Source organism: Paroedura picta, chromosome 8 (genome assembly GCF_049243985.1).
Source record: "Paroedura picta isolate Pp20150507F chromosome 8, Ppicta_v3.0, whole genome shotgun sequence".
Classification (NCBI taxonomy): domain Eukaryota; kingdom Metazoa; phylum Chordata; class Lepidosauria; order Squamata; family Gekkonidae; genus Paroedura; species Paroedura picta.
In genome coordinates this window covers 39,833,731-39,854,060 of record NC_135376.1, presented here as the reverse complement: position 1 = coordinate 39,854,060, position 20,330 = coordinate 39,833,731, and the positions used below count along the sequence as shown (strand labels likewise).

General features: G+C 40.0%; 1 protein-coding gene across 5 annotated transcripts in view; it reads left to right on the top strand.

Moving 5' to 3' along the window:
• Positions 1-20,330, top strand: part of VPS8 (VPS8 subunit of CORVET complex) — a 93,293-nt gene that overhangs the window by 4,130 nt on the left and 68,833 nt on the right. For 4 of the 5 annotated variants that reach the window (XR_013233535.1, XR_013233536.1, XM_077349200.1 and 1 more), the window contains exons 3-18: positions 1,029-1,097; positions 1,499-1,629; positions 2,660-2,753; positions 4,072-4,104; positions 4,636-4,690; positions 9,372-9,496; positions 9,961-10,047; positions 10,872-10,939; positions 11,818-11,971; positions 12,220-12,279; positions 13,258-13,365; positions 14,015-14,095; positions 14,766-14,936; positions 17,287-17,361; positions 18,496-18,531; positions 19,787-19,877. Coding sequence is in view for 3 of the 5 variants with exons in the window: in XM_077349200.1 (XP_077205315.1) it covers positions 1,029-1,097; positions 1,499-1,629; positions 2,660-2,753; positions 4,072-4,104; positions 4,636-4,690; positions 9,372-9,496; positions 9,961-10,047; positions 10,872-10,939; positions 11,818-11,971; positions 12,220-12,279; positions 13,258-13,365; positions 14,015-14,095; positions 14,766-14,936; positions 17,287-17,361; positions 18,496-18,531; positions 19,787-19,877 (1,438 nt within the window). In the remaining 2 variants the exon portion in view is untranslated. Of the gene's footprint in view, positions 1-1,028; positions 1,098-1,498; positions 1,630-2,329; positions 2,366-2,659; positions 2,754-4,071; positions 4,105-4,635; positions 4,691-9,371; positions 9,497-9,960; positions 10,048-10,871; positions 10,940-11,817; positions 11,972-12,219; positions 12,280-13,257; positions 13,366-14,014; positions 14,096-14,765; positions 14,937-17,286; positions 17,362-18,495; positions 18,532-19,786; positions 19,878-20,330 lie in introns of all 5 variants that reach the window. The other variant, XM_077349202.1, reaches the window with a different exon arrangement.

The window sequence follows — 20,330 nt, the reverse complement described above, 5'->3', positions numbered from 1 at the left end:
CTGGACAGATTCTTATCCTGATCCTGCATTGAGTAGGAGGTTGGACTAGATGACTCCTTACAACTCTATGATTCTATGACTTATGACTGCCCCTCATAGGGTTTTCATATTAAGAGATTTTAGAGGTGACTTGCTGTTGCCTGTCTCTGCATAGCAAACTGGGACTTCCTTGGTGATCTCCCATCCAAATACCAAACAGGGCTGACCCTGCTTAGCTTATTGGATCTGACGTTATCAGTCAAGCCTGGCCTATCCAAATCAGAGCATGGGGACTTCTGTCGTGTAAATATTCTTAAATTAACCAGAACTGGGGTAAACAGTGAAAGACATAAAAAGAAAGCCTGTAAAAATAATGTATGCCAAAATCAATTTTTGGAGCTAGTGCTATATTTAGCAGTGCTATTAATATATAGTGTATACAGGGACGTAATGTTTCACTTTGTAACCCAAGCATCCTTGTATTGCCACACCATGGCAATGTTGGAAGCAAAAGCCTTGAGCGACCAGATACAGTTGGTAGATTTTAACTTGATTATTCTTTGGATTTTGACCTTTATAGTGTAGGTTTAAAATCATTTCCCTAGGATTAAGCCCCATTTAATAGACCTGGGTGGGATTCTGAGCGTACCTTCTCATAATGGCACTGTTAAAGCTCAAACCCCTTAGGTTCAGAGTTCTTGAAAGCACTTTGTATCCTGTATGAGGCCTCCCGAACTTTAAAATCTAAAAATGAAGCCCTGCTCAAGATACCATTTGGGGAAGATTTGAGCTACTTCTGTCAGGAGCTTTGGCGGCCGCTTCTCTCGCAGCCTGGTGAGCTTTTCGCTGCGGGGGGGGGGGGAGAGGCAGGCAAGGCTGCCTGTTACTGAGGCCTTTGCGGCCCGGTAGTGGGCTGCGGACTGGGGGTTGACGACCCCTGTGTTAAATAACAACAGAAATTTATCATCAAATAGCAAGTATTGTTAATTGCATGCCATGTTTCACTCTGGAAGGTTGTGAAAGATTTTATTTTTCTCTTCTTAATGTAGATCGATGACAAGGAGTTTGATATTCCCCAGGTTGATACTCCTCCAACGCTGGAAAGTATTTTAAATGAGGTGAGTTGAGGAAGGCCCAACCAGCTACCCATTTCGCACATTAGGCCAGGAGATCCAAAGCAGATTCCCAAATCAATCACATGCCCAGTTCTTACTTTCCTGTAATATATAGCCTGCTCTCAGACTTCCCTGGCTAAGAAGGCTATGTCTTTATTAAAACGCCAAAAGCCAAGTTGTGAATCAGCATTGTATTTTTTGTTTGTTTCTGTGTGACATTCTGTACACATCAGGAGAAACATATATATTATGGATACTCAGAGGTCTTTGTAAGCCACAACATTTTTCTGCCTTTCATCATCCACAACATCTAACCTGTAGGTAGTAAACTGTGACAATACTTGCTGCTGTAAGTAGTTTGACATGTATTGAGTGATTAATAAGTTATGTATTTTCTCTCTCAGACAGACGATGAAGAAGAGCCTTTTGTTCTTGAAGATCCTTGTCTTCTGAACATTGATAATATTGATACTCACTCATATGATACCTCTTCTGTTGCTAGCTCCGACAGTGGGGATAGGTCCCACTTGAAAAGGTAACTAGGTTGGCAAAAGCCGTTAAAGAGTAGTTTTGTGATACAGATGTTAAGAGAGCAATCCTTTTGAAGATTGATGAAGATTGAAGTCTATAGGTCAGGTGACTGCCAATTATAAGAGAAGTGTAGATCCTTAATTTATTGTTTGAAGTGGGCAAGGACAGATGGATTTAAGAAACTATGTGGGATAAAAGTCTATTGTAAATCAGGGATTATGCACAGTTCTCTTCTGTCTTTAATATTATATTTATGACTTTATGACTACAGACTCATGAGTTGCTATTTCATTATCTAGATGGTTTAAGTGGTTAAGCTGTAGTGTTGCCTTTCACAATTTTTGTGCTTCACCAAAGTCCCAGGTTTTTCGGTTGTCAAGAGGTGGCTCTGACCTGCATTCCAGTTCAGTCATTTATCAAGTAGCCAAGATCTCAGGGAGCCTCCAGGTTAATGACTGAATAATATTAGGATTCATCTATACAAGATGATATAATCTGTCTTATCTAATTACTTAAATAAAATAAAATACAGATTTGCTTTGCTTTGCTTACTTAAAACATGCCACCTTTCTACCTGAGCTTAATCTCCAAAGGCAGCTCACATAAAAGCATTAAGATATCAGAACAATTAAAAATGTTGTTACTATTGTGTACTCATTCAGTCTTTATTTCCTTAAACTTTCTTCTGTATATTTAATATTTAGGCAAAAAGCAATATGGCACCCTCAAAGTATGGTATGGTAAGGCCTCTTGCACACTTTCCATTAGCCTGGTGCCTCAGTGCTTGGACATAAATCTGAAATGATATTCCTGCAGTTACTTGGGCATTTCTCTTTGGCTGAACAAAGGGGTATCTTTAAATAAGATGCAGGTTTTTGCTAGGTGTTTCAATTCCTTTGTCCTGTTTGTATGCTTGCAAAGAAATTTGATAGCTCTCTATCAAAATATGGGGGCATGTAGCATCTTATTTGGTTTGTTATATATGTAGAATGAAGTATGATTATATTCTAATTTATTTTTCTTACTTTACAAAGGAAGAAGAAACTTCATGGTTCTTTCTCTGTTCATGGCTCAGTTATACGCCTGTCACTTTTGAAAGGCATATCTGCACAAATAGCATCTGCGGCAGTAAGCTCCTTTTTCTCTTCTTTTTAAGGTTTGTCCATTGTGGCAAATAAACATTATAGCCATTTATGTTTTGGGAGGGTCAGTAGCTCAGTTTTAGAGCATATGCCTTATATGGATAAGGTCCCAGGTATCTACAGCTGAAGTTACCTCTGGCATTGGAGCTAGGAAGACCTGTGCCTAAAAGTTTGGAGAGATATTTCATGTGGAATAGACAGTTTTGAACTAGGTGTTCCAATTATCTGACTTCTTAGGTTATCATATGCTCTTCTAAATGTTTTAGCCAATGTAGCTAGTGTTGGGGTTAGTCACTACCTAAGGGTTCTGCCAAAGTTACCGTTCCTGTTGAAATATTGTTCTAGTTGATGTGTTATGTTCTTGTTATATTTATTATGATGTTCTTGTTATATTTATTATGATGTTCTATGTATTTTCCTTATGATTTTTTTAATGTAAACCGCCCAGAGCCGTATGAAAAGGCGGTATAAAAATCTAAATAAAAGAAATAAATAAATTTGGGTGTGAAAGCTGGAGGTATGCTATTCAGTTTAATCACTTCTCCTTTATGAAGTCTAGTTCTGCTAATGCCTGTCATATTGAAAGCAGTGCAAAGGAAGAGTTATAGGGATGCACTTAACTTTCAGTGTGATGCTGAGGCTTAAACAGGAAACTCCTCATTTCATTAAGAAAGATCTAATTAGCTTCTGTAAAGGTATTAGCAAGATCATTGAGCCAATTACAGTATGAACACTTCTATGTACCTGCAAATCTTATTCACAGTGTTATGAGTGCCAGATGAGTTTTGAATACTACTTTGGGAGCCCTGGCAAAAATTGATTAATGGAGCAGACTTGGATTGCTTTTAATAGACAATACTGAAGCCAGGTAGGGGATCCAGTAGAAATCAAGTTTGATTCTGAATCCCTAAACCCTAGTTAATTGATTGTATGTTTGTCCTCTTCAGTTTTATGCTTTGGATATCTTCCATTGATGGCCAAAGCAAAACCTGTACCAGTCACAGCCAGATGGGATCTCTCAGTCCTTGTCTGGGACTTAAGAGCATGCTTGAGTAAAACTTTTTATTAATGAGAGCTATTTTTCAAAGAAGATGAATAAGACTAGGAACAAGAATACCCAAAGAAGGTAGAGTTAAAGTAGCTATTTGAGAAGGCACTCAATATATTTGGCATGCGGATAATGTTTTTATACAAATTTAAGAAAATGTAAACAACTCATACTTTGTTGAAGTATTACTATTTTTTTTAAATTATTATTATTATTATTATTATTATTATTATTACTATTATGCTCTGTCTTCCAGGCCAAAGTGGATGCTGGCTTACCCACTGCAATCGTAAGTTTGTAGATGGTTTGAGGATATCTTGTATTATTCATGTTCTGTTTTTCAGATGCTTGATTCAGTGCTCTAACTGTATCCAGTTTTGTTGTCTTTTGTGTGCCCTATTTTCCCCCAGATATATTTTCGTTCTTTTGGTATAGAACATGGAATTAAACTGTATCCAGAGTATTGAATACAATCAATATGGCCTTAGTAACCTGATGCAAACAAAATTCAGATAACTTTTAATAAAAAACCAAAAAGCCTTGTGTCAGCTCTGACATATGCCTGAATAATGATGATCCAGTTATGTGTTCCACTGTTTTGTGTAGTTATTTGTGGAATAATATTTAATCACTCTGTGTCAGTATCTTCAGCTGGAACAAGTGACTGTGAATTGACTACTTTACAAGCTTGCCAGGTTCATCTCTTGCTGATTCATATTGCATTGGCCCAGTATTGGTACACATTTATTGTATTTAGGTGTTGTTCTTTTGGCAACTAACAAACATCTAGCACTTCTGAATCCTTTCTTGTTTTGTATAGGCAGCATCAAGTCTCATAGCGGTGGGAACGTCTCATGGGCTAGCACTGATATTTGGTATGTGTGAATATTACTATTAAGAATGATTTGAAATTTAATTTCTATGGTGTGTTCTATATGGGTATACTTCTAGGGTACATAAATTATATCTTGCTATATAAAAGTCCTCTAACTGGTAAAGTTGTACAGAATCTTAGAATCATAGAGTTGGACGGGATCTCTAGGGTCATCGAGTCCAGCCCCCTGCAGAATGCAAGAACTAACTTTTAAAAGTAACTAACTCTTGTAACTGTTACTACTTATTGAACATCACATTGACTTGTAGGCTTTCTGTATTTAAAAGAGGCTTTATTTGTTTAAATAATGTCGTGAACCAGGATGTGCTATTTTGGTCTTTTGTTAAAAAATTACATGTACCACCCAGAGCAGAAGTATATTGGCATATTGCTGTAGGGAACAACAGTGGATTGGATCCAGTCAGCTTTTTACTCCATATTACCTGCATGGTGTTCTTCCTAGAGCTCTTATCTTTCATGATTTTTGTCTATGCCAGTCTCAGGATTCTTAGCATAGTCTTTCCTATGGTTTCAAGGAACCTGTTCTCTTTTGGCTGGTGAAAAAAGTGCTTGAATCCAACTGAACCTGTTTGTTATTTCTGTCTACTCTTATTTCTTCCATATTGACCTCTTAATTTTTTCTCTCTTGACTTTGTCTCCCTCATGGACTGAGAAGGCAAAGGTATGGTACTGCTGCATTGTGCATGCAATCTGCATGAATAGCTCCATGTTTCAAAGTGTGCTACAGTGATGTTCTGAAATGATTTGTAATTCAAGTTTCGTATTTCCTGAGTGCACAGTGACTTATGGCAAGGTCCTACACATGCAGCCAGTCCAGTGTCCTTGGGCTTGTCGCAGCACTAATAAAGCTGTTCTGAACTTCTGACCGAGTATTAATATTAGGGCTCTCTCAGCCTCACCCACCTCACAGGGTGTCTGCTGTGGGGAGAGGAAAGGAAAGATGATTGTAAGCCATTTTGAGGCTCCTGGTAGAGAAAAGCAGCATATAAAAACCAACTCTTCTTCATCATTTGTTTACTGGTGATGCAAGAGGTGGTGTGCTCCAGCTAGGGAGACACCTGTATTGACTTAAGTAGTCAGACAATATCAATAATGAAGAGTCTTTTTTTCTTTTTGTGAGGGAAAGTATGGTGGCCATCTGGCCAGTGGTGTCATGGCTTAAATCTGTTCACTTGACTATTATTTTTCTGGTGACTCAACAGAAGGACCAGGAAGAGATGCTTCAAGGTGCTACTGGGCATGAATTCTGTTCTATTATCCTTTTTGTTACCTATATTAAAAGTCATCTGATCATGCATCACATTTTATTTAGTGCCTAGTGTTGTCACTCTCTTTATGGGGCTTTCAACCCTAGCTAGTAGAGAACAATTTTACTACTTTAAGATGTCTGAGTTAGACAACTCAGGTAGAACTTGCCTTTATCTGCTGAGGTAAAGTAAAAGTAAAGTAAAAGTAAAGTAAAATATTTTTCTATTCTGTTGAGTTCAGCAGAAGTCAGTGGAACTAATTTTTAATATTTTAGTAGGGTTGTGCCCCTGGTCTATCTTGCAACAAAGCAGGCAAATGCATGGGAGAATTGAAAAGGAAAGTATGCAGAGGGGACCATCTCTTAAAGCAAATATAAGTGCCTTAATTCTAATTTATAATTAAAGCTCATTCTAACAATGCATTTTAAATATTGGAAGTTTTCAAGACTGTTTCTAGTTGTTGAGCTCATTTAAATCTTGCAGATCTTTAAGCCATGGATGGAATTGCAGAATGGGGGAAGGGGAGACGTAGAACCTATACAATAGGCTCTACAAATTCCTCTGTGAGAACGGTGCTGTTAGGTATAACATGGTTTGTTTTTTACTCTTGATGCACAGATGTGCATTGGCCATAATAGGGCATTATGGAATTTGTTCATTGATGAAGTAGAGGGGTTGGACTGGATGGAGATTTGGGAGGTTTCTATATTTGGGGTGAGCAGAAGGTCTAGCAAGTGTAGATGTAAGAAATTTGAAATGTTCTTTAAAGTAGTTCAGCACCCATGAACCATTGGGAAAGGTGGGATATAAAAAAAATTACTCATTGGCAAGGGTTGTTTTACAAAGATTTTTGTCCTGCAGAGAAAAACTTTGTTCTGCTCAAAAATCTACCAGTAGCTGAAAATAATGGAACTTCTCATTTGGCATTAATTTGACAGTGGTTATTCTGTAGTAGTCTTTTCTGAATGGTTTCAAATATATATTTCTTTATGCCGTTATCAGTGCCAACTAACACTTAGGCATAGGTCTCAATTTGTGATTATTATTTACCGAAACAAGAAACATCAGTCATCTGGCCTTGGGAACTCTTTAATATTCTATAAGAGAATCTGATGTTGATCAGAAGAACTGATTAGCCTTGTACAAGGAATGTGTGCTGGTCTGGAAGAACTTTTAATTTTGTCATTTTTGGGGAATGGATAATTTCAGTTCAAAATAATGAATAGTCTTGAAACTCCTCTCACAGAAACAGATTGCCAGATAACAAGAAGGGCTGCTGTTTGAGTTCAAAATAAGCCTATGGTCTTAATGAAAGGCTTTTCTTTAAATGATTGTAGAACTGATTTTACTTTGGATTTTGGCCTTGGAATGAATAGAAACATGGAGAATGCAAGAACTGGTTTAAGATGAAAGATGCTCAAAATATTATGCGTGTATCTGAACTGTAAAATGTTTTTGTCTTTCTTAGATCCTGTTTATGATAGAGAGTTAGAATTGTTTGCAACGGGTTGAAAAATAATCAACATGTGTGTTGCTCATTTTCTACTCTTCTGCTGTTTTGGTTCAGTCCAGCAAGCTCAGTTGAGCCTTCTGATCTTTAGGTCAGGCTGCTCCTTCTTCTCTCCTCAGCTGTGGCTTATTCCTATTGCTTACTCCTAACTAAGACCGGCTTCTGATGTTTGGGTCCTGGGTATGGATAGGCATGAACCAGTTCATGAACTAAAATTTGTAATGAATTTTGGCCAGTTCATGGTTTGCTAACTGAAGAATATGGCAGGTCAACCAGCATGAACTTTCAAGCAGTTCATGGTAGTTTGTGAATGGATACGTTACCAGGCAGGCTGTCTCTGCTGAAACAAAATATTCACCAAACTTCAAAGTAACAGGAGAGATGGAATTCTCCAGCATTGGAAACACTCTTGTCACTTTCAAATGAGTCTTGTCAGTTTGAATAGGTTCCCCCCTCTTGCCAAGGTTCCTTTATGTTCCCTTTCCATTTTAATTCAAGGAGCTTGCAAGTCATCCCTCCTGCTGCTTGGATGTGTTGTGACTCTGTGCTTTGAAAGCAGTCCTTTTATGTTTGCAGTGCCACAATGGCACTGGGTTCTGCTAGAAATTCTGTATGCCGAACTGGATGTGTTGAACTTGCAACCCCAGAGAGCCAGTTTGGTGTGGTTAGCAGTGCGGACTTCTAATCTGGTGAGCTGGGTTCGATTCTGCACTCCCCCACATGCAGCCAGCTGAGTGACCTTGGGCTTGCCACGGCGCTGATAAAGCTGTTCTGACTGAGCAGTGATATCAGGGCTCTCTCAGCCTCACCCACCTCACAGGTTGTCTGTTGTGGGGAGAGGAAAGGGAAGCTGACTATAAGCCGCTTTGAGACTCCTTTGGGTAGAGAAAAGCGGCATATAAGAACCAACTCTTCTTCGTCTTTGTCTTCGTCTTCTCTTCTTAGATTGTGATTCTGTACTTCTCATCAGACCTATTGAGCTGGTATTGCCACAATTGCAGTTGATTCTGCTGGGCACTCTTTGATTACATTGGTACTGCTGGGTATGCTGTAAATTGTACTAGTTCTTCTGGGCTTGCAAAAATGCCCCTACCTTTAGTATCTACTGCAGAGATTCTCTAGATTGACCTTAGTCCTGTTAAGCTTTCAGTGCCCAGCACACTGGTTCTATTGAGCTTGCAAAAGTGCCCTCCCCCACCTTCAGTGCTACTTCTGAGATTCTCTAGTCAGCATCGTGTCTTTTACAATGGACAACCAGTTGCATAGAATATTAAATAGTTATTGCTATATTTTTTGTTCCATGAATCTGTCTAATTTCCATTTAAAAATAATGTATGCAACTGCCAACTCTACATATTTTGACAGCAGATTCATAATTTAATTATGTGTTGAGTAAAGAAGTACTTATTTAAATTTTCCTCTGCTTCATCCTCTTAGCAAGGTTTCCCCCTCATGTTTCATTGCCAAGTCTTCCTTTACATAGTGTTGTGTGATTTCTTTTCTCCATCTCTTTCTGTTTCTTATTTTAGAAGAAGAGTTGGTTCTTATATTGGTTCTTATTCTTTTACTTGCTCACCTTCTATTCCTTATCTATGGCTCTTGATGTCCTGTTTTTTTTATTTCTCTCACACTGTCTGTCTATGGATCCCATTGCATTGTGTTTTTTTGGTTTCTCTTGTGCCTGTGGTTCTTTTGCCACTACTTATTTTTAAACCCTCTTTCAGCATGAGAGAAATAAAAAAAGAGTATTCAACACATTTCTGGCACTCCAGGCCATTGATGTCTGAAATGAGCCAATTCAAGATATGTAGAACTACTGTTTTTGGCATGGCAGAAGTACTGACCTGTGTTAATTCACACACGTAGTGTTAATTAAACTTGTGTCTTATTTGTGTCTTATTTAGATCCCAACCAGGCTCTTCGGCTTTGTTTGGGCAGTACTGCACTTGGAGCACAGTATGGAGCCATATCTGCACTTAGTATCAACAACGATTGTTCAAGACTTCTGTGTGGTTTTGCAAAAGGGGAGGTAATATCATAATGTCATCTGATCTTGTCTGTTATTACTTTTGGGGGAGGGAATCCAAGCAATTCAGTATCACTTGCTGTTAGATAAATATGCTTTTCTCAGTGGCCATTTTGCTTTTGTTTGCTCAGCTAGTTTGAGAATGGGCTTTCTTCCTTTCTGGTACACTTTGTCTGCCAACACCCTATTGTGGAGAGAGTGTTATCCAGAGGTTTAATAAGGCCAGTGAGTAGAGAGAAGGAACATAGGTGCACCTAGAAGAGAAGGGGAGTGGGCTTTTTGTTTTTTAAAAGATGTTTGTATATTAATCAAAAGTGAAATTCCTTCTGTACTCAAGATCATAATAAATGGGAAGTTTATTAATTCCATTACACTTGACTGCATGTGTAGGTAACTTAGCAAATCTCTCCTACTATCTGCATACTTTGGAAATAAGAACTTGTACTAAAAAAAATATTTACCTGTAGATAACAATGTGGGATCTTGCCAGTGGAAAGCTTTTGAGATCAATAACAGATGCTCATCCTCCAGGAACAGCAATATTACACATTAAGGTAACAAATGATCACTTGCTCTGCTTAATAAATTGTGTCTGAAAAAAATCAAGTACAACAAATCAAATGTGTGTGATATTTTTGATTGAATAAAATGTGAATGTGTGTGTAGTGGTTAAGAGTGGTGTGATGGATGGTACAGTGTAGTGGTCAGTGTAGTGGTTAAGAGTAGAGGACTCTAATCTGGAGAACTGGGTTGATTCCCCACTTCTCTACATGCAGCCAGTTGGGTGACTTTGGTCCAACACATTTCTCTTAAAGCTTTCTCATCCATACTTACCTTATAGAATGTCTGTTATGGGGAAAAGAAGGTGATTGTAAGCCACTTTGAGACTCCTTAGGGTAGTAAAAAGCATGGTAAAAAAACCCCGCTCTCCTCCTCCTCCTCCTCCTCCTCCTTAATCACATGATATTTTGCTGTGAGAAAGGAGTGGTTGAATATTGTGTAGGGTTGCAGAGAGGTAAGTTACTGCATTTTATCTTGTGGATCAGTTCTACTAATGCCAGAGATTTTTTTGATGTAAGGAACCTTCCAAAGGTATCAATAGCTATTCTAGATTTGAAAAACCACTTTCATTGGAGGAAAACTCTGCCATTAGAAAAAAATACAGGATCCATCCTACTTATGTTAAGAAATGGGAATAAGGCTGGTAGCTTGTAGGAAATGGAGTTGTAATAAGTATTGAGCAGATAATATAGTTTTGGCAAACAGGAAAGGGACACGGGTATATATATAGGTAGATTGGAAAAAAATTGTGGGAGGGACCATGCAGTTTGATATTTTGTGAACATTTTCATAAGATAAATATTAATGTCCTGTTCAGTTTACAGATGACCCAACTCTAGCAATTTGCAACGACAGTGGAGGTTCAGTTTTTGAGTTGTCATTCAAGTAAGAATCTCTCTATTTATTGTAGATGAGCACAATTTCAAAAAATTAAATCCTTAGAAATATCTTTGTTCCAAGTAGTAATCCCTAAGATGCAGTATTTCCAGTACCATGGTTTGCACAAGATTTTAGAAAGAAAAAACACAAATCGCTCCAGTATAGGGATAGTTCCCTGTAATTTTGAGAATCCTTTTCTAATTATCTATTTTAGAGATTGCCTCCTATTCAGTGACTGAGGCACAAGCTGTTCATGGAAATCTCTACTTAAAATAACATTCTTTATACATGAAATGAAGTATGTATAGACCTAAATTGATGTAATTTGCTGATACTATATGGATATGTCTCTTATGTATGGGTTAGTTAAGTAACTCATGTCTTGTATTGGTTTCTTTGTTGTCTGCTCCCTATAGTGATTGCAACTCTGCTCACATGCAAAGCATCACATGTTCACTCTACAGAATAGCAATTTTGGTATTCCCATGAGACTTCATGCATTACTTGGTAACTGAGTGTATGAGCAAGGCAAATTAGTTTTTTTTAGCATTCCAGTCTGTCCTGTCCTGAAACAATGAAGGAAATATCTGTAACCAAAAAATAAGTTCTGTAAAATGATCAAAAGTAAATTATTTTATGAGAGTTTCTATGAAGCTGGAGTTGGAAGTATTAATTTCCTTTGGGCAGCATGGTTCTCTCTAGTTGCCTCTGTGCTATCACCTTGGAACTATTTGCAAAGTTACTATAGGAAAAAAATCACAAATGTCCTGTCTGCCATGTATTATTGGTATTGAATTTACACATGTAGTTTCTTGTTTCTAAATATGTAAGGTTGCAGTGGTCTTATTGCTACCTGTTTACTATGCCACATGCTTTGCTCTCAGGAGAGTTATGGGGGTGCGAACATGTGAGTCACGCTGTTTGTTCAGCGGTTCCAAAGGAGAGGTTTGCTGCATTGAACCACTGCATGCGAAAACTGAACTGAGAGACCATCCTATTACCCAATACTCTCTGCTGGCCATGGCTTCTTTAACAAAGGTGACTTGCTTTTTTAAAAAGTGTTAAAATAGATACTAGCAATATCCTGAAATATGAGACTTATTTATTTATATATTTATTTATATTGCCATTTATTTCCTGCCACTCCCCGAAGGCGCGTGGTGGGTTACAGTGTCAGAAAAAACCCAGAAAATCCCCATTAACTCCCCTGCCATAAAACCATAAAAACTTAAAATAAAGCTACCCCTGACATAAAAAAATAAAGCTACTTTTTTTTTGTACCATAGATTCTTGTCATTGGATTGAAACCATCATTGAAGGTGTGGATGACTTTTCCATATGGCCGTGTGAGTAATTTGATCAGCTTACTTTTGATTCAAATCTATTTTATAATGAATGAGGAATATTGAAGGAAAACATTAGTTTGGAAGCGAAGAGCAGACTTCCACAGGCAAGCAGGAAGTTTGAGTGATGGTTATATCTGGTTCATGCTAGCATAAGGACAGACAGAAGCATAGACCATTGAACAATCAGGCTGTATTAAAATAGTCCTTGAGCTGCTCTGGATCTATCTAACATACCTTATTCAGCCCTTTGTTCTTCATGCTGTAATGGTTAAGAGTGGCAGCCTCTAATCTGGAGAACCAGATTTGATTCCCCAGCCCTCCACATGCTGCCAGCTAAAGTGACCTTGGGCTAGTCACAGTTGTTTTAGGGCTGTTTTTGCAGAGCAGTTCTGTTAGAGCTCTCTCAGCCCTCCTACCTCACTGGGTGTCTGTTGTGGAGAGAGGAAAGGAAAGGTTTTTGTAAGCCATTTTGGGACTTCTCTGGGTACTGAAAAGCAGGATATAAAAAGCCCAGTTCTTCTTCTCTCTCTTGTGGTGCACTATAATCTGCAAGCTATTCTTGTATCTAATGAGGAGTTGAATTCTGTCTTTAAAGACTCCTAACTTATTGCCTGCACCTGTGCACAGTGTTAAGGCTGTTAAAATCAATGCATGTAAAGATGTCTTCCCCCGTGTGGAATCAGGCTAGGAATGTAGTAAGTTGCAAACTTGTTGGTTTATAAATCTTTGAGTGTAAGCAGTATGTGTTATATGCCTGTCATAGAGCCACAGTTTGTCACTAGTTCAATCCTGAACCTTTCTTCAGTTCATTTTGCCCATTGAACTTTCCAAAGTATATGGAAAAAGGGAAATTATAGGTTCATATTACAATTACAATTGAACTATTAAATAGTTCTACATTTTAAATACTACTTAATTTTTTTCTGCAACTGGTACCTCTTCCCATCATAAAAATATTGGATGTGTTTTATTCTCCAGATGGACCCATCCAGTGTTCCCCTGCTGGCTTGGCATTTTGTTGCAGTGCAGACATCTGTGAATCCCGTTCTTGCTTTCTGTCGAGGAGATGTTGTTCACTTCCTTCTAGTAAGGTTTATGTTCCCTGTCAACTTGGAGACTTGCTTTCTAAATAAATGGCCAAAATTCTAGAGGAACATGAAGCTGCATATGGTCACAGGATGTCCATAATTCTATTGTGACATTAATCTCTGCTTGCTTGTCTGTTTGGAATAGGCACAGCATGCATTTCTTATTGATGCATCCTTCCTTCAAAGAGCCCAGGGCAGCATTCATGGTTCTTCTGTCCCTTTTTTATTCTTGCAGCAATCCTCTCAGGTTAGGCAGAGAGCTGAATAACTGGTCTGGAGTGCACTTTGTGGTTTGAAGTCAGGTCTTGCCGATCTTAGGCCATATTCTGGTCCACATAGTATTTTTCTTTAACTTCAGCATGAGTACAATGCTATTTGCTCTTAATAAATATGGTGCATTTGAATTTCTGCTTTCTGCATCTTATACCTTGTATGATTATTCATTAAGCATGCTGAAGTTGTCTGTCCAGTGTATAATATTTTCATTATTTAAAGTGTTTATTTGCTGCCCTCTTGCCATTTGATATGATTTATATTTTATCTTAATTATTGACAATGGGCATAGCTGATGATATTGGTCCACTTCCATGGCTGAAAGCAGAATGTTTTAGTGTACGAGAATAATACACTATCGATTCCATTATCAGGTAAAGAGAGATGAATCTGGGGCAATTCATGTAACAAAGCAGAAGCAACTGCATCTGCATTATGATCTCATCAATTTTACCGTGAGTAATTACTAATGCTACTTTTTGAATTCAGATAGTAATAGTAATATTCTGTGGCTGATTTGTATTTCTCAGCTTTAATGGGATGTAATTCTTTATAGAAAACTTACAAAAGAAGCCCTGTGTGCTTTTTACACTTGCTAATATTTCTGAAGTAACATACTGCTTCCTGCTCCTGTGATCCCACAGCATGTGGTGACTACAGGAAGATCTTTGATCCAGTAATTTTTCTACTTCTAAGGTAAACCAAAAGAAATTGCTGTTTGAGGGAAGTTTAGGGAGAATATGACCTGCAAATATAGCAAATAAAAGCAATCTAAGTGTGAAGAAATGAAGAATTTGTTGCCTGGGCATCAGTTTTCACCCTTGGCACTTAGAAGTCAACTTTTTTCTGAGTGGGAGTAGGGGCTGGGATTCTGATACACAAGTAAGACCATCTATTCATTTAAATAAAATACGGAAAAGTGCTGATGATCGCAGTTAAATATTCCTTGGGAAATAGTATAATGTTCCTCTTTCCCCTTATTTTTTTCCGTCTTGAATTTGCACATGTCAACTATACAGTGCCATTTCATCTTCAGCCCTTCAAGAACTAAGACTTTTGAGGTCTTATTTATTGTCATACTAACTGTGTGTATGAATTATTTGTCTTTTTAATTTTTTTCCCTAGTGGATAAATTCTCGCACAGTTGTCCTTCTGGATAGTGTGGAAAAGCTGCATGTGATAGATCGTCAGACACAGGAGGAGCTTGAGACTGTCGAGATTTCCGAGGTTCAGTTAGTTTACAACAGCAGCCACTTCAAATCACTGGCAACAGGAGGCAATGTCAGCCAAGCACTGGTACAGCCAAATGACATGTGTGGTTATACATGTTTCTCTGGTGGTTATTAAATGTGCATTCAGAACAATTTCAGCTAAATAAAGTCTCCAAAATCTTTCAGATTTGGGATAGAATAGGGTTTGTGTGTGTGTGTGTGTTGTCCTTATGGTATAGCTGCTTGAATTATCAGACATAAGTACAATGTGCTGCTGCATTGTATTATCCCTACCAACCAATATCTTTCTTTGGATATATTTTCCTTGAGATTAATAGGGGTTTTAAGGGGGATTTTATAAAACGTTGTAACCTGCCACGAGCCGGCCAGGGAGTTGCAGGGAATAAATCTAATCTGTAAACCGCTCCATGGGAGCAGTAATAATAAAGCGCTAAGGGCAATGTGGAATGAGAAAGGGGCGGGGCAAGTCTGCGAGTCGGAGACGCGGCGGGCCTGCTCCTTTCGTCGCCCGCAAGCCAGGAACTCGGGGGGATATGGGGAAAGGCTTTGTCCCAAGGAAAGGAGCAGGCCTGCCGCATCGGAGACGCAGCGGGCCTGCTCCTTTCCCCAGGATGAAGCCGCGACCTTGGGGGGGAGGGGGGCTGGAAAGGCTTCATCTCAGGGAAAGGAGCAGGCCCGCCGCGTCTCTGATATGGCAGGCCTGCTCCTTTCCCTGGGACAAAGCCGGGGCCGAGGGTGGGAAGGGGGATGGGGGGAAAGGCTTCCTGGGAGGAAGCCAGGCCCCCAGTGGGGGAGAGAGTGGGGTGGGCCTCCCGCGCCCAGCTACTTGCCACTAATGCTCTTCCCTCACCACCACCCCTCCCAATTCGTCCCCCTCGCAATTACCCCCCGGACCCATCACACATACCCCTCTTCCCCCCCCGTTGCATCCCATTCCACCTCCCTTCCTCCCTTCCTCCCTCCCTTCCTGACTTCCTCTATTTCTCTCTCTCCTTTATGTCCTCTTTCTCTCTTCCTCTCCCTCTCACATAAGAATCATGTTGTCTTTAGCATGTGACATGCTAAAACATTTGAAAGTCACTGGGCATATAGATTGTCTCTTGCTGTGTATCTTGTCCCAGTCTAATGGAGAATCACTGTGTTAGGACCAGCTATCAAGGATATGTGGAACTAGCATGGAAAATACTGTATTCAAACTGGGCTATCAACAAGATAAATAGCTATGCGAAGTCAGCTTTTTCTGTGGTATTGCACACAGCAACAGGAATATTTTTATTGGACTTGATCATTATAAAATTGACAGGAACAGTTGATAATACTGCATATCACAGTGAGGCATCTCGCTAAAATTCTTTGTGACCAAATATAACCAGAGGTTATATTGTATTTTTCTGAAGCTTATTGACAAATAAATTGGCCACTAATAGATAGTACTGTGAGGGGCATATAGAAAGTTCATCATTGCTTTAGAGTCATTTCAAATTACTCTAAAGCAGCGGTCTCCAACCCCCGGTCCGGGGACTGGTACCGGTTCGTAGATCAGTCGGTACTGGGCCACTGCTCTTCCTCGTCCTCCTCCCCGGCTGCTGCCTCGGGGGCTGCCCTGCCACTCTGCTGCCGGCTCACATTTGGTGCTCTCTGGTAGCCACCATGGCTGGGGCTCCACCTCAGTATGGCACTGCGCAGATGCTCCCAGTGGGCGGCGGGAAGTCAGGGGCTCCAGCGTGAAAGCAAGTGGAGCAGGGGCTCAGGCGGCGATGTCCCTTCGCAAAAGACTACCCCCCCCGGGCCTCAGTAAAATTGTCAAGCATTGACCGGTCCCTGGTGATAAAAAGGTTGGGGACCACTGCTCTAAAGCAATTCTGCCATTGTTCTTTGATTATGTTTCTTAGAAAGGTAGGTAAAACTGTGTAGTTATAACTTCCAGCAGTTACTCTGCCAGACTTTTAAATTTAGTTTATGGAAATAAGTGTAAACTGGATCTAATATTGACTGAGTGTTATAGAAACTGATGAAACTCCTTGCCCGTACAAGCAACATATTCTTTTAGCACCTTAAACTACTTGTTATTTTCATAGTTGATAAACTGGAAAACATCAAGTTTATATTCTGTACTATGAACCATAAGAAGAAATATATCCAGTTTGTTCTATAAGTAAATGCTTACCTGCCTTATTAAACCGGATTATTCTACGGCACCTGTTAAACTAGGCTAGCATCTACTTATGTAAATTACTGTTAAGGACTGAATCCCCTGCTGAGTTTTGTGTAATAATAAAGTCAAAGAGATAAGAGACACTATTAAATATTTGGATTTGTCTGGTTTCTTTGCCCAGTATTTATTATACATGTTTTCTTACTAACTGGAAATACTTATGTTCTATTATTAAGTACAAATATTTATTTTTTGGTAGGCATTGGTGGGGGAGAAGGCTTGCTACCAGTCCATCAGTAATTGTGGCGGTCAGATCTTTTATTTAGGTACAAAAGTAAGTTGGACTTGTCTATCTTTCTCTTATCGCTGATGTTATTGTTAGTTGTCTGATTATCTTCTTGACTGATTTTTTTCCCTTTGACAACACCAAAAAAATTGGCCATTGTTATTGCTTCTTCCCTTTATAGTATTTTCTAGTATTCATTACTCTCCTGTCTTCTTGGGTAGTCTCCTTTTACAATCCGGTGCCTGTTTTGAAGAAAACTGCTTCTAGAGAGGTTTACCAGTATGGAGGGAAGCTGCCATCAATCTCAAAAGATGCTCAGAATGGTTGCAACACTATAGGGATGGATGTAACACTCTGACAGTCACACCCCTGGTTGCCCTTAGTCATCATAAAAAAGACAGCGGCACTCCAACTGTTGGGAACTATTAGCTGAGTACCAATCATTTTGTGCCTTTTGCCCAGTGATCAGGCAAAATAGTGCAGGTGGCCACAGATCATACAAACAAGGTGGTACTACATCTAGCCTGCTGTCTGTGATAGAGATGCATCAAGTACAACATCTAGGTCAGTGGTCCCCAACCTTTTTGAGGCTGGGGACCGGCAGGGCAACTGCCCGCACGCGCATGCCGTGCATGCGCGGCCTGGCCGCGCATGCGCAATGCGCGGGCACGGCCCTGATTCCCTCTCCCCCCCTCCCGCAGTAAGAAGCTTCCCAGGCCACAAGGGAGCTGCGGCCTGGCGCCAAGGCCTTTGCGGCCCGGCACCGGGCCGCACCCCACGGGTTGGGGACCACTGATCTAGGTGATCACCATCTACATGGCAGATAAAGGGATCACCTCGGCAGATTCTCTTGGTCCATCAAGTGACACTTAGCGACAGTCAGTGTTCTTTCTCTGGTGTGCACCAGAGGTTAGCCTCTTCACTTAACCAAGCGACATCAGGGGCTCCAGTATAGGCATCAGTTGCTGCTGATTGAATGATCTCTTTAGCACTACTAAAATGTTCAAATGCCAGCAGTTTTCAGTATGTTCAGTGAGATTTGAAACTGACTGGACTGAACTATATTTCTGTATTGTTTGGAAAATCTGCCTTGCTATCCTACTTGCACTCATATTCCTTAAATATTGCTAATAGGTGTTTTAATAACTCTGATTTCACCTTTTTACCTTTCTCTGCTTTCAGTCTGTGCATGTGATGACACTGAGGAGCTGGCGAGAAGTAAGTCATGGATACTTATTACAATGCTAAGTTTTATCCTTTGGTGAAAAGAGGAATGCTGTTTCTCGATTAAATTTAAAGGGGTTTTTTTAGCGTAATGTTTTACCAATGCAACATACTAAATTTTTCTCTAAAAGTTTAAGCATCTTGTTTGCATTGCAACATGACCACTTTCTGTTGGTTCTCTATAGAGGGAGATGGGTCAACAGAAAGTTCCAAAGGTATCAGGAATTGCTAAAGGCAGCACCATTAGCTCATGAGATTCAATCTGCCATAATGGGCTGAGTGCCAGACTAGAATCTGGGGGATTCAGGTTCTGATCCCCACATGAGGATTAGAAACTTGCTGGGTGGACTGGGCCAGTCACAGTCTCTGCATTATAAGTTTTGCAGGGTTGTTGGGAGGATAAACGGAGGAGAGGATATATGTCATAAGTGACTTTCAAGAGAAAGATGGGGTAACAATGAAGTAAATAAACATGTGAATTGCCAGTGGAATAGATCTTTCAGTAATAGACATTGTTAAAGTATTAGAGCATGGCAGTCTGCAACTGTGCTGTAATAATCACAAGAAGGAGGCAATATAGTTCTGGGAGTATGATTCTGTAGCAGTTGTCTGACATGTTTGTTATGTTGCTCATTTTGAAATCAAAAGCTGATGATTTTGATTATATAAAACTAGGGGCCAAGCCCGTTGCATTCAGGAATACAACGGGCGCTAGATTAGGGTGGTGCAGTGGAAGAACTCTGCGGACAGCCTCCCCCTTCACCCAGGACCTGGAAAGGCTGCAGGCAGGTGTTAGGGAACTCACCAGTAGCCTCCAAGCCTCAGAGAGAAGTGGAAGGAGGAGGGGGCATTCAGGGGTGGGGAATAGAAGGCGATTGGCTGGTTGTTGGACTGACAGGCAAGCTGGTTGGAGGAGGAGGCACTCAGGGGCGGGACAGCTTCCCTGAGTGGGTGTTAAGTGCTGAGTGATACTTAAGCCATGAGACACAATCCTCCTCCAAGGCCTTACCAGAAATAATATATAGTGGAACAGATGGACTCTTGGAGCCCCTGTTTTTGAGGGGACGAGTCATCTGAACAGTGGGAGAGAAGCCAGAGATGTTTTTCATAATTCAAGACCATCATTCTTGAAGTTCCTAATCAGCAGACACTACCACTCCTATGTTAAATGTTTTCTTTGTGTGCACAGTTTTTAGTGAATAAGAATTTTCAATATTTCAGCTGGAAACGGATAACATTTTTTTTTAAGCGAATAGATCATCTTTTGAAACAAGAATGCTTAAATGAAGCTTTGGCACTTGCCTGGTCCTTTCATGAAGGTAAAGCCAAGGCTGTTGTAGGTGAGTTTGTTATCTTGACATTATTATGCCATCCAACTAAATTATCACGTGGGTAACACTAAAAATAAAAAAACCCTCCTGTTCCATGGAACTCGCTGCGTAAACTTGAACCAGTCACTTTGTCTCAGCCTAACCCAGGCTTTCTCAACCCTGGGGTTTCTTGACAACCCTAGAATGGTTTCCTGAATTGGGTAGGAGTTAATTAATTCTTAATATATTTTTAAAAAATTATTAGACATTTATCGAGTGATATTGGTCATGACGACCTCCCCCCACCTCCCAAAACGGCCAATGCTGAGCCTGGAGGGGGTGGGAAGGGGAGGGGCCATGGGTGGGCATGGACACAGCTATGCTTCCCAACCATATTCTTCATGATGGTGCCACTTCTGGGGTTTTTCAAAGCCTGAAGAGTGTTTCAGAGGTTTCTCAATGATCAAAAAGTTGAGAAAACCT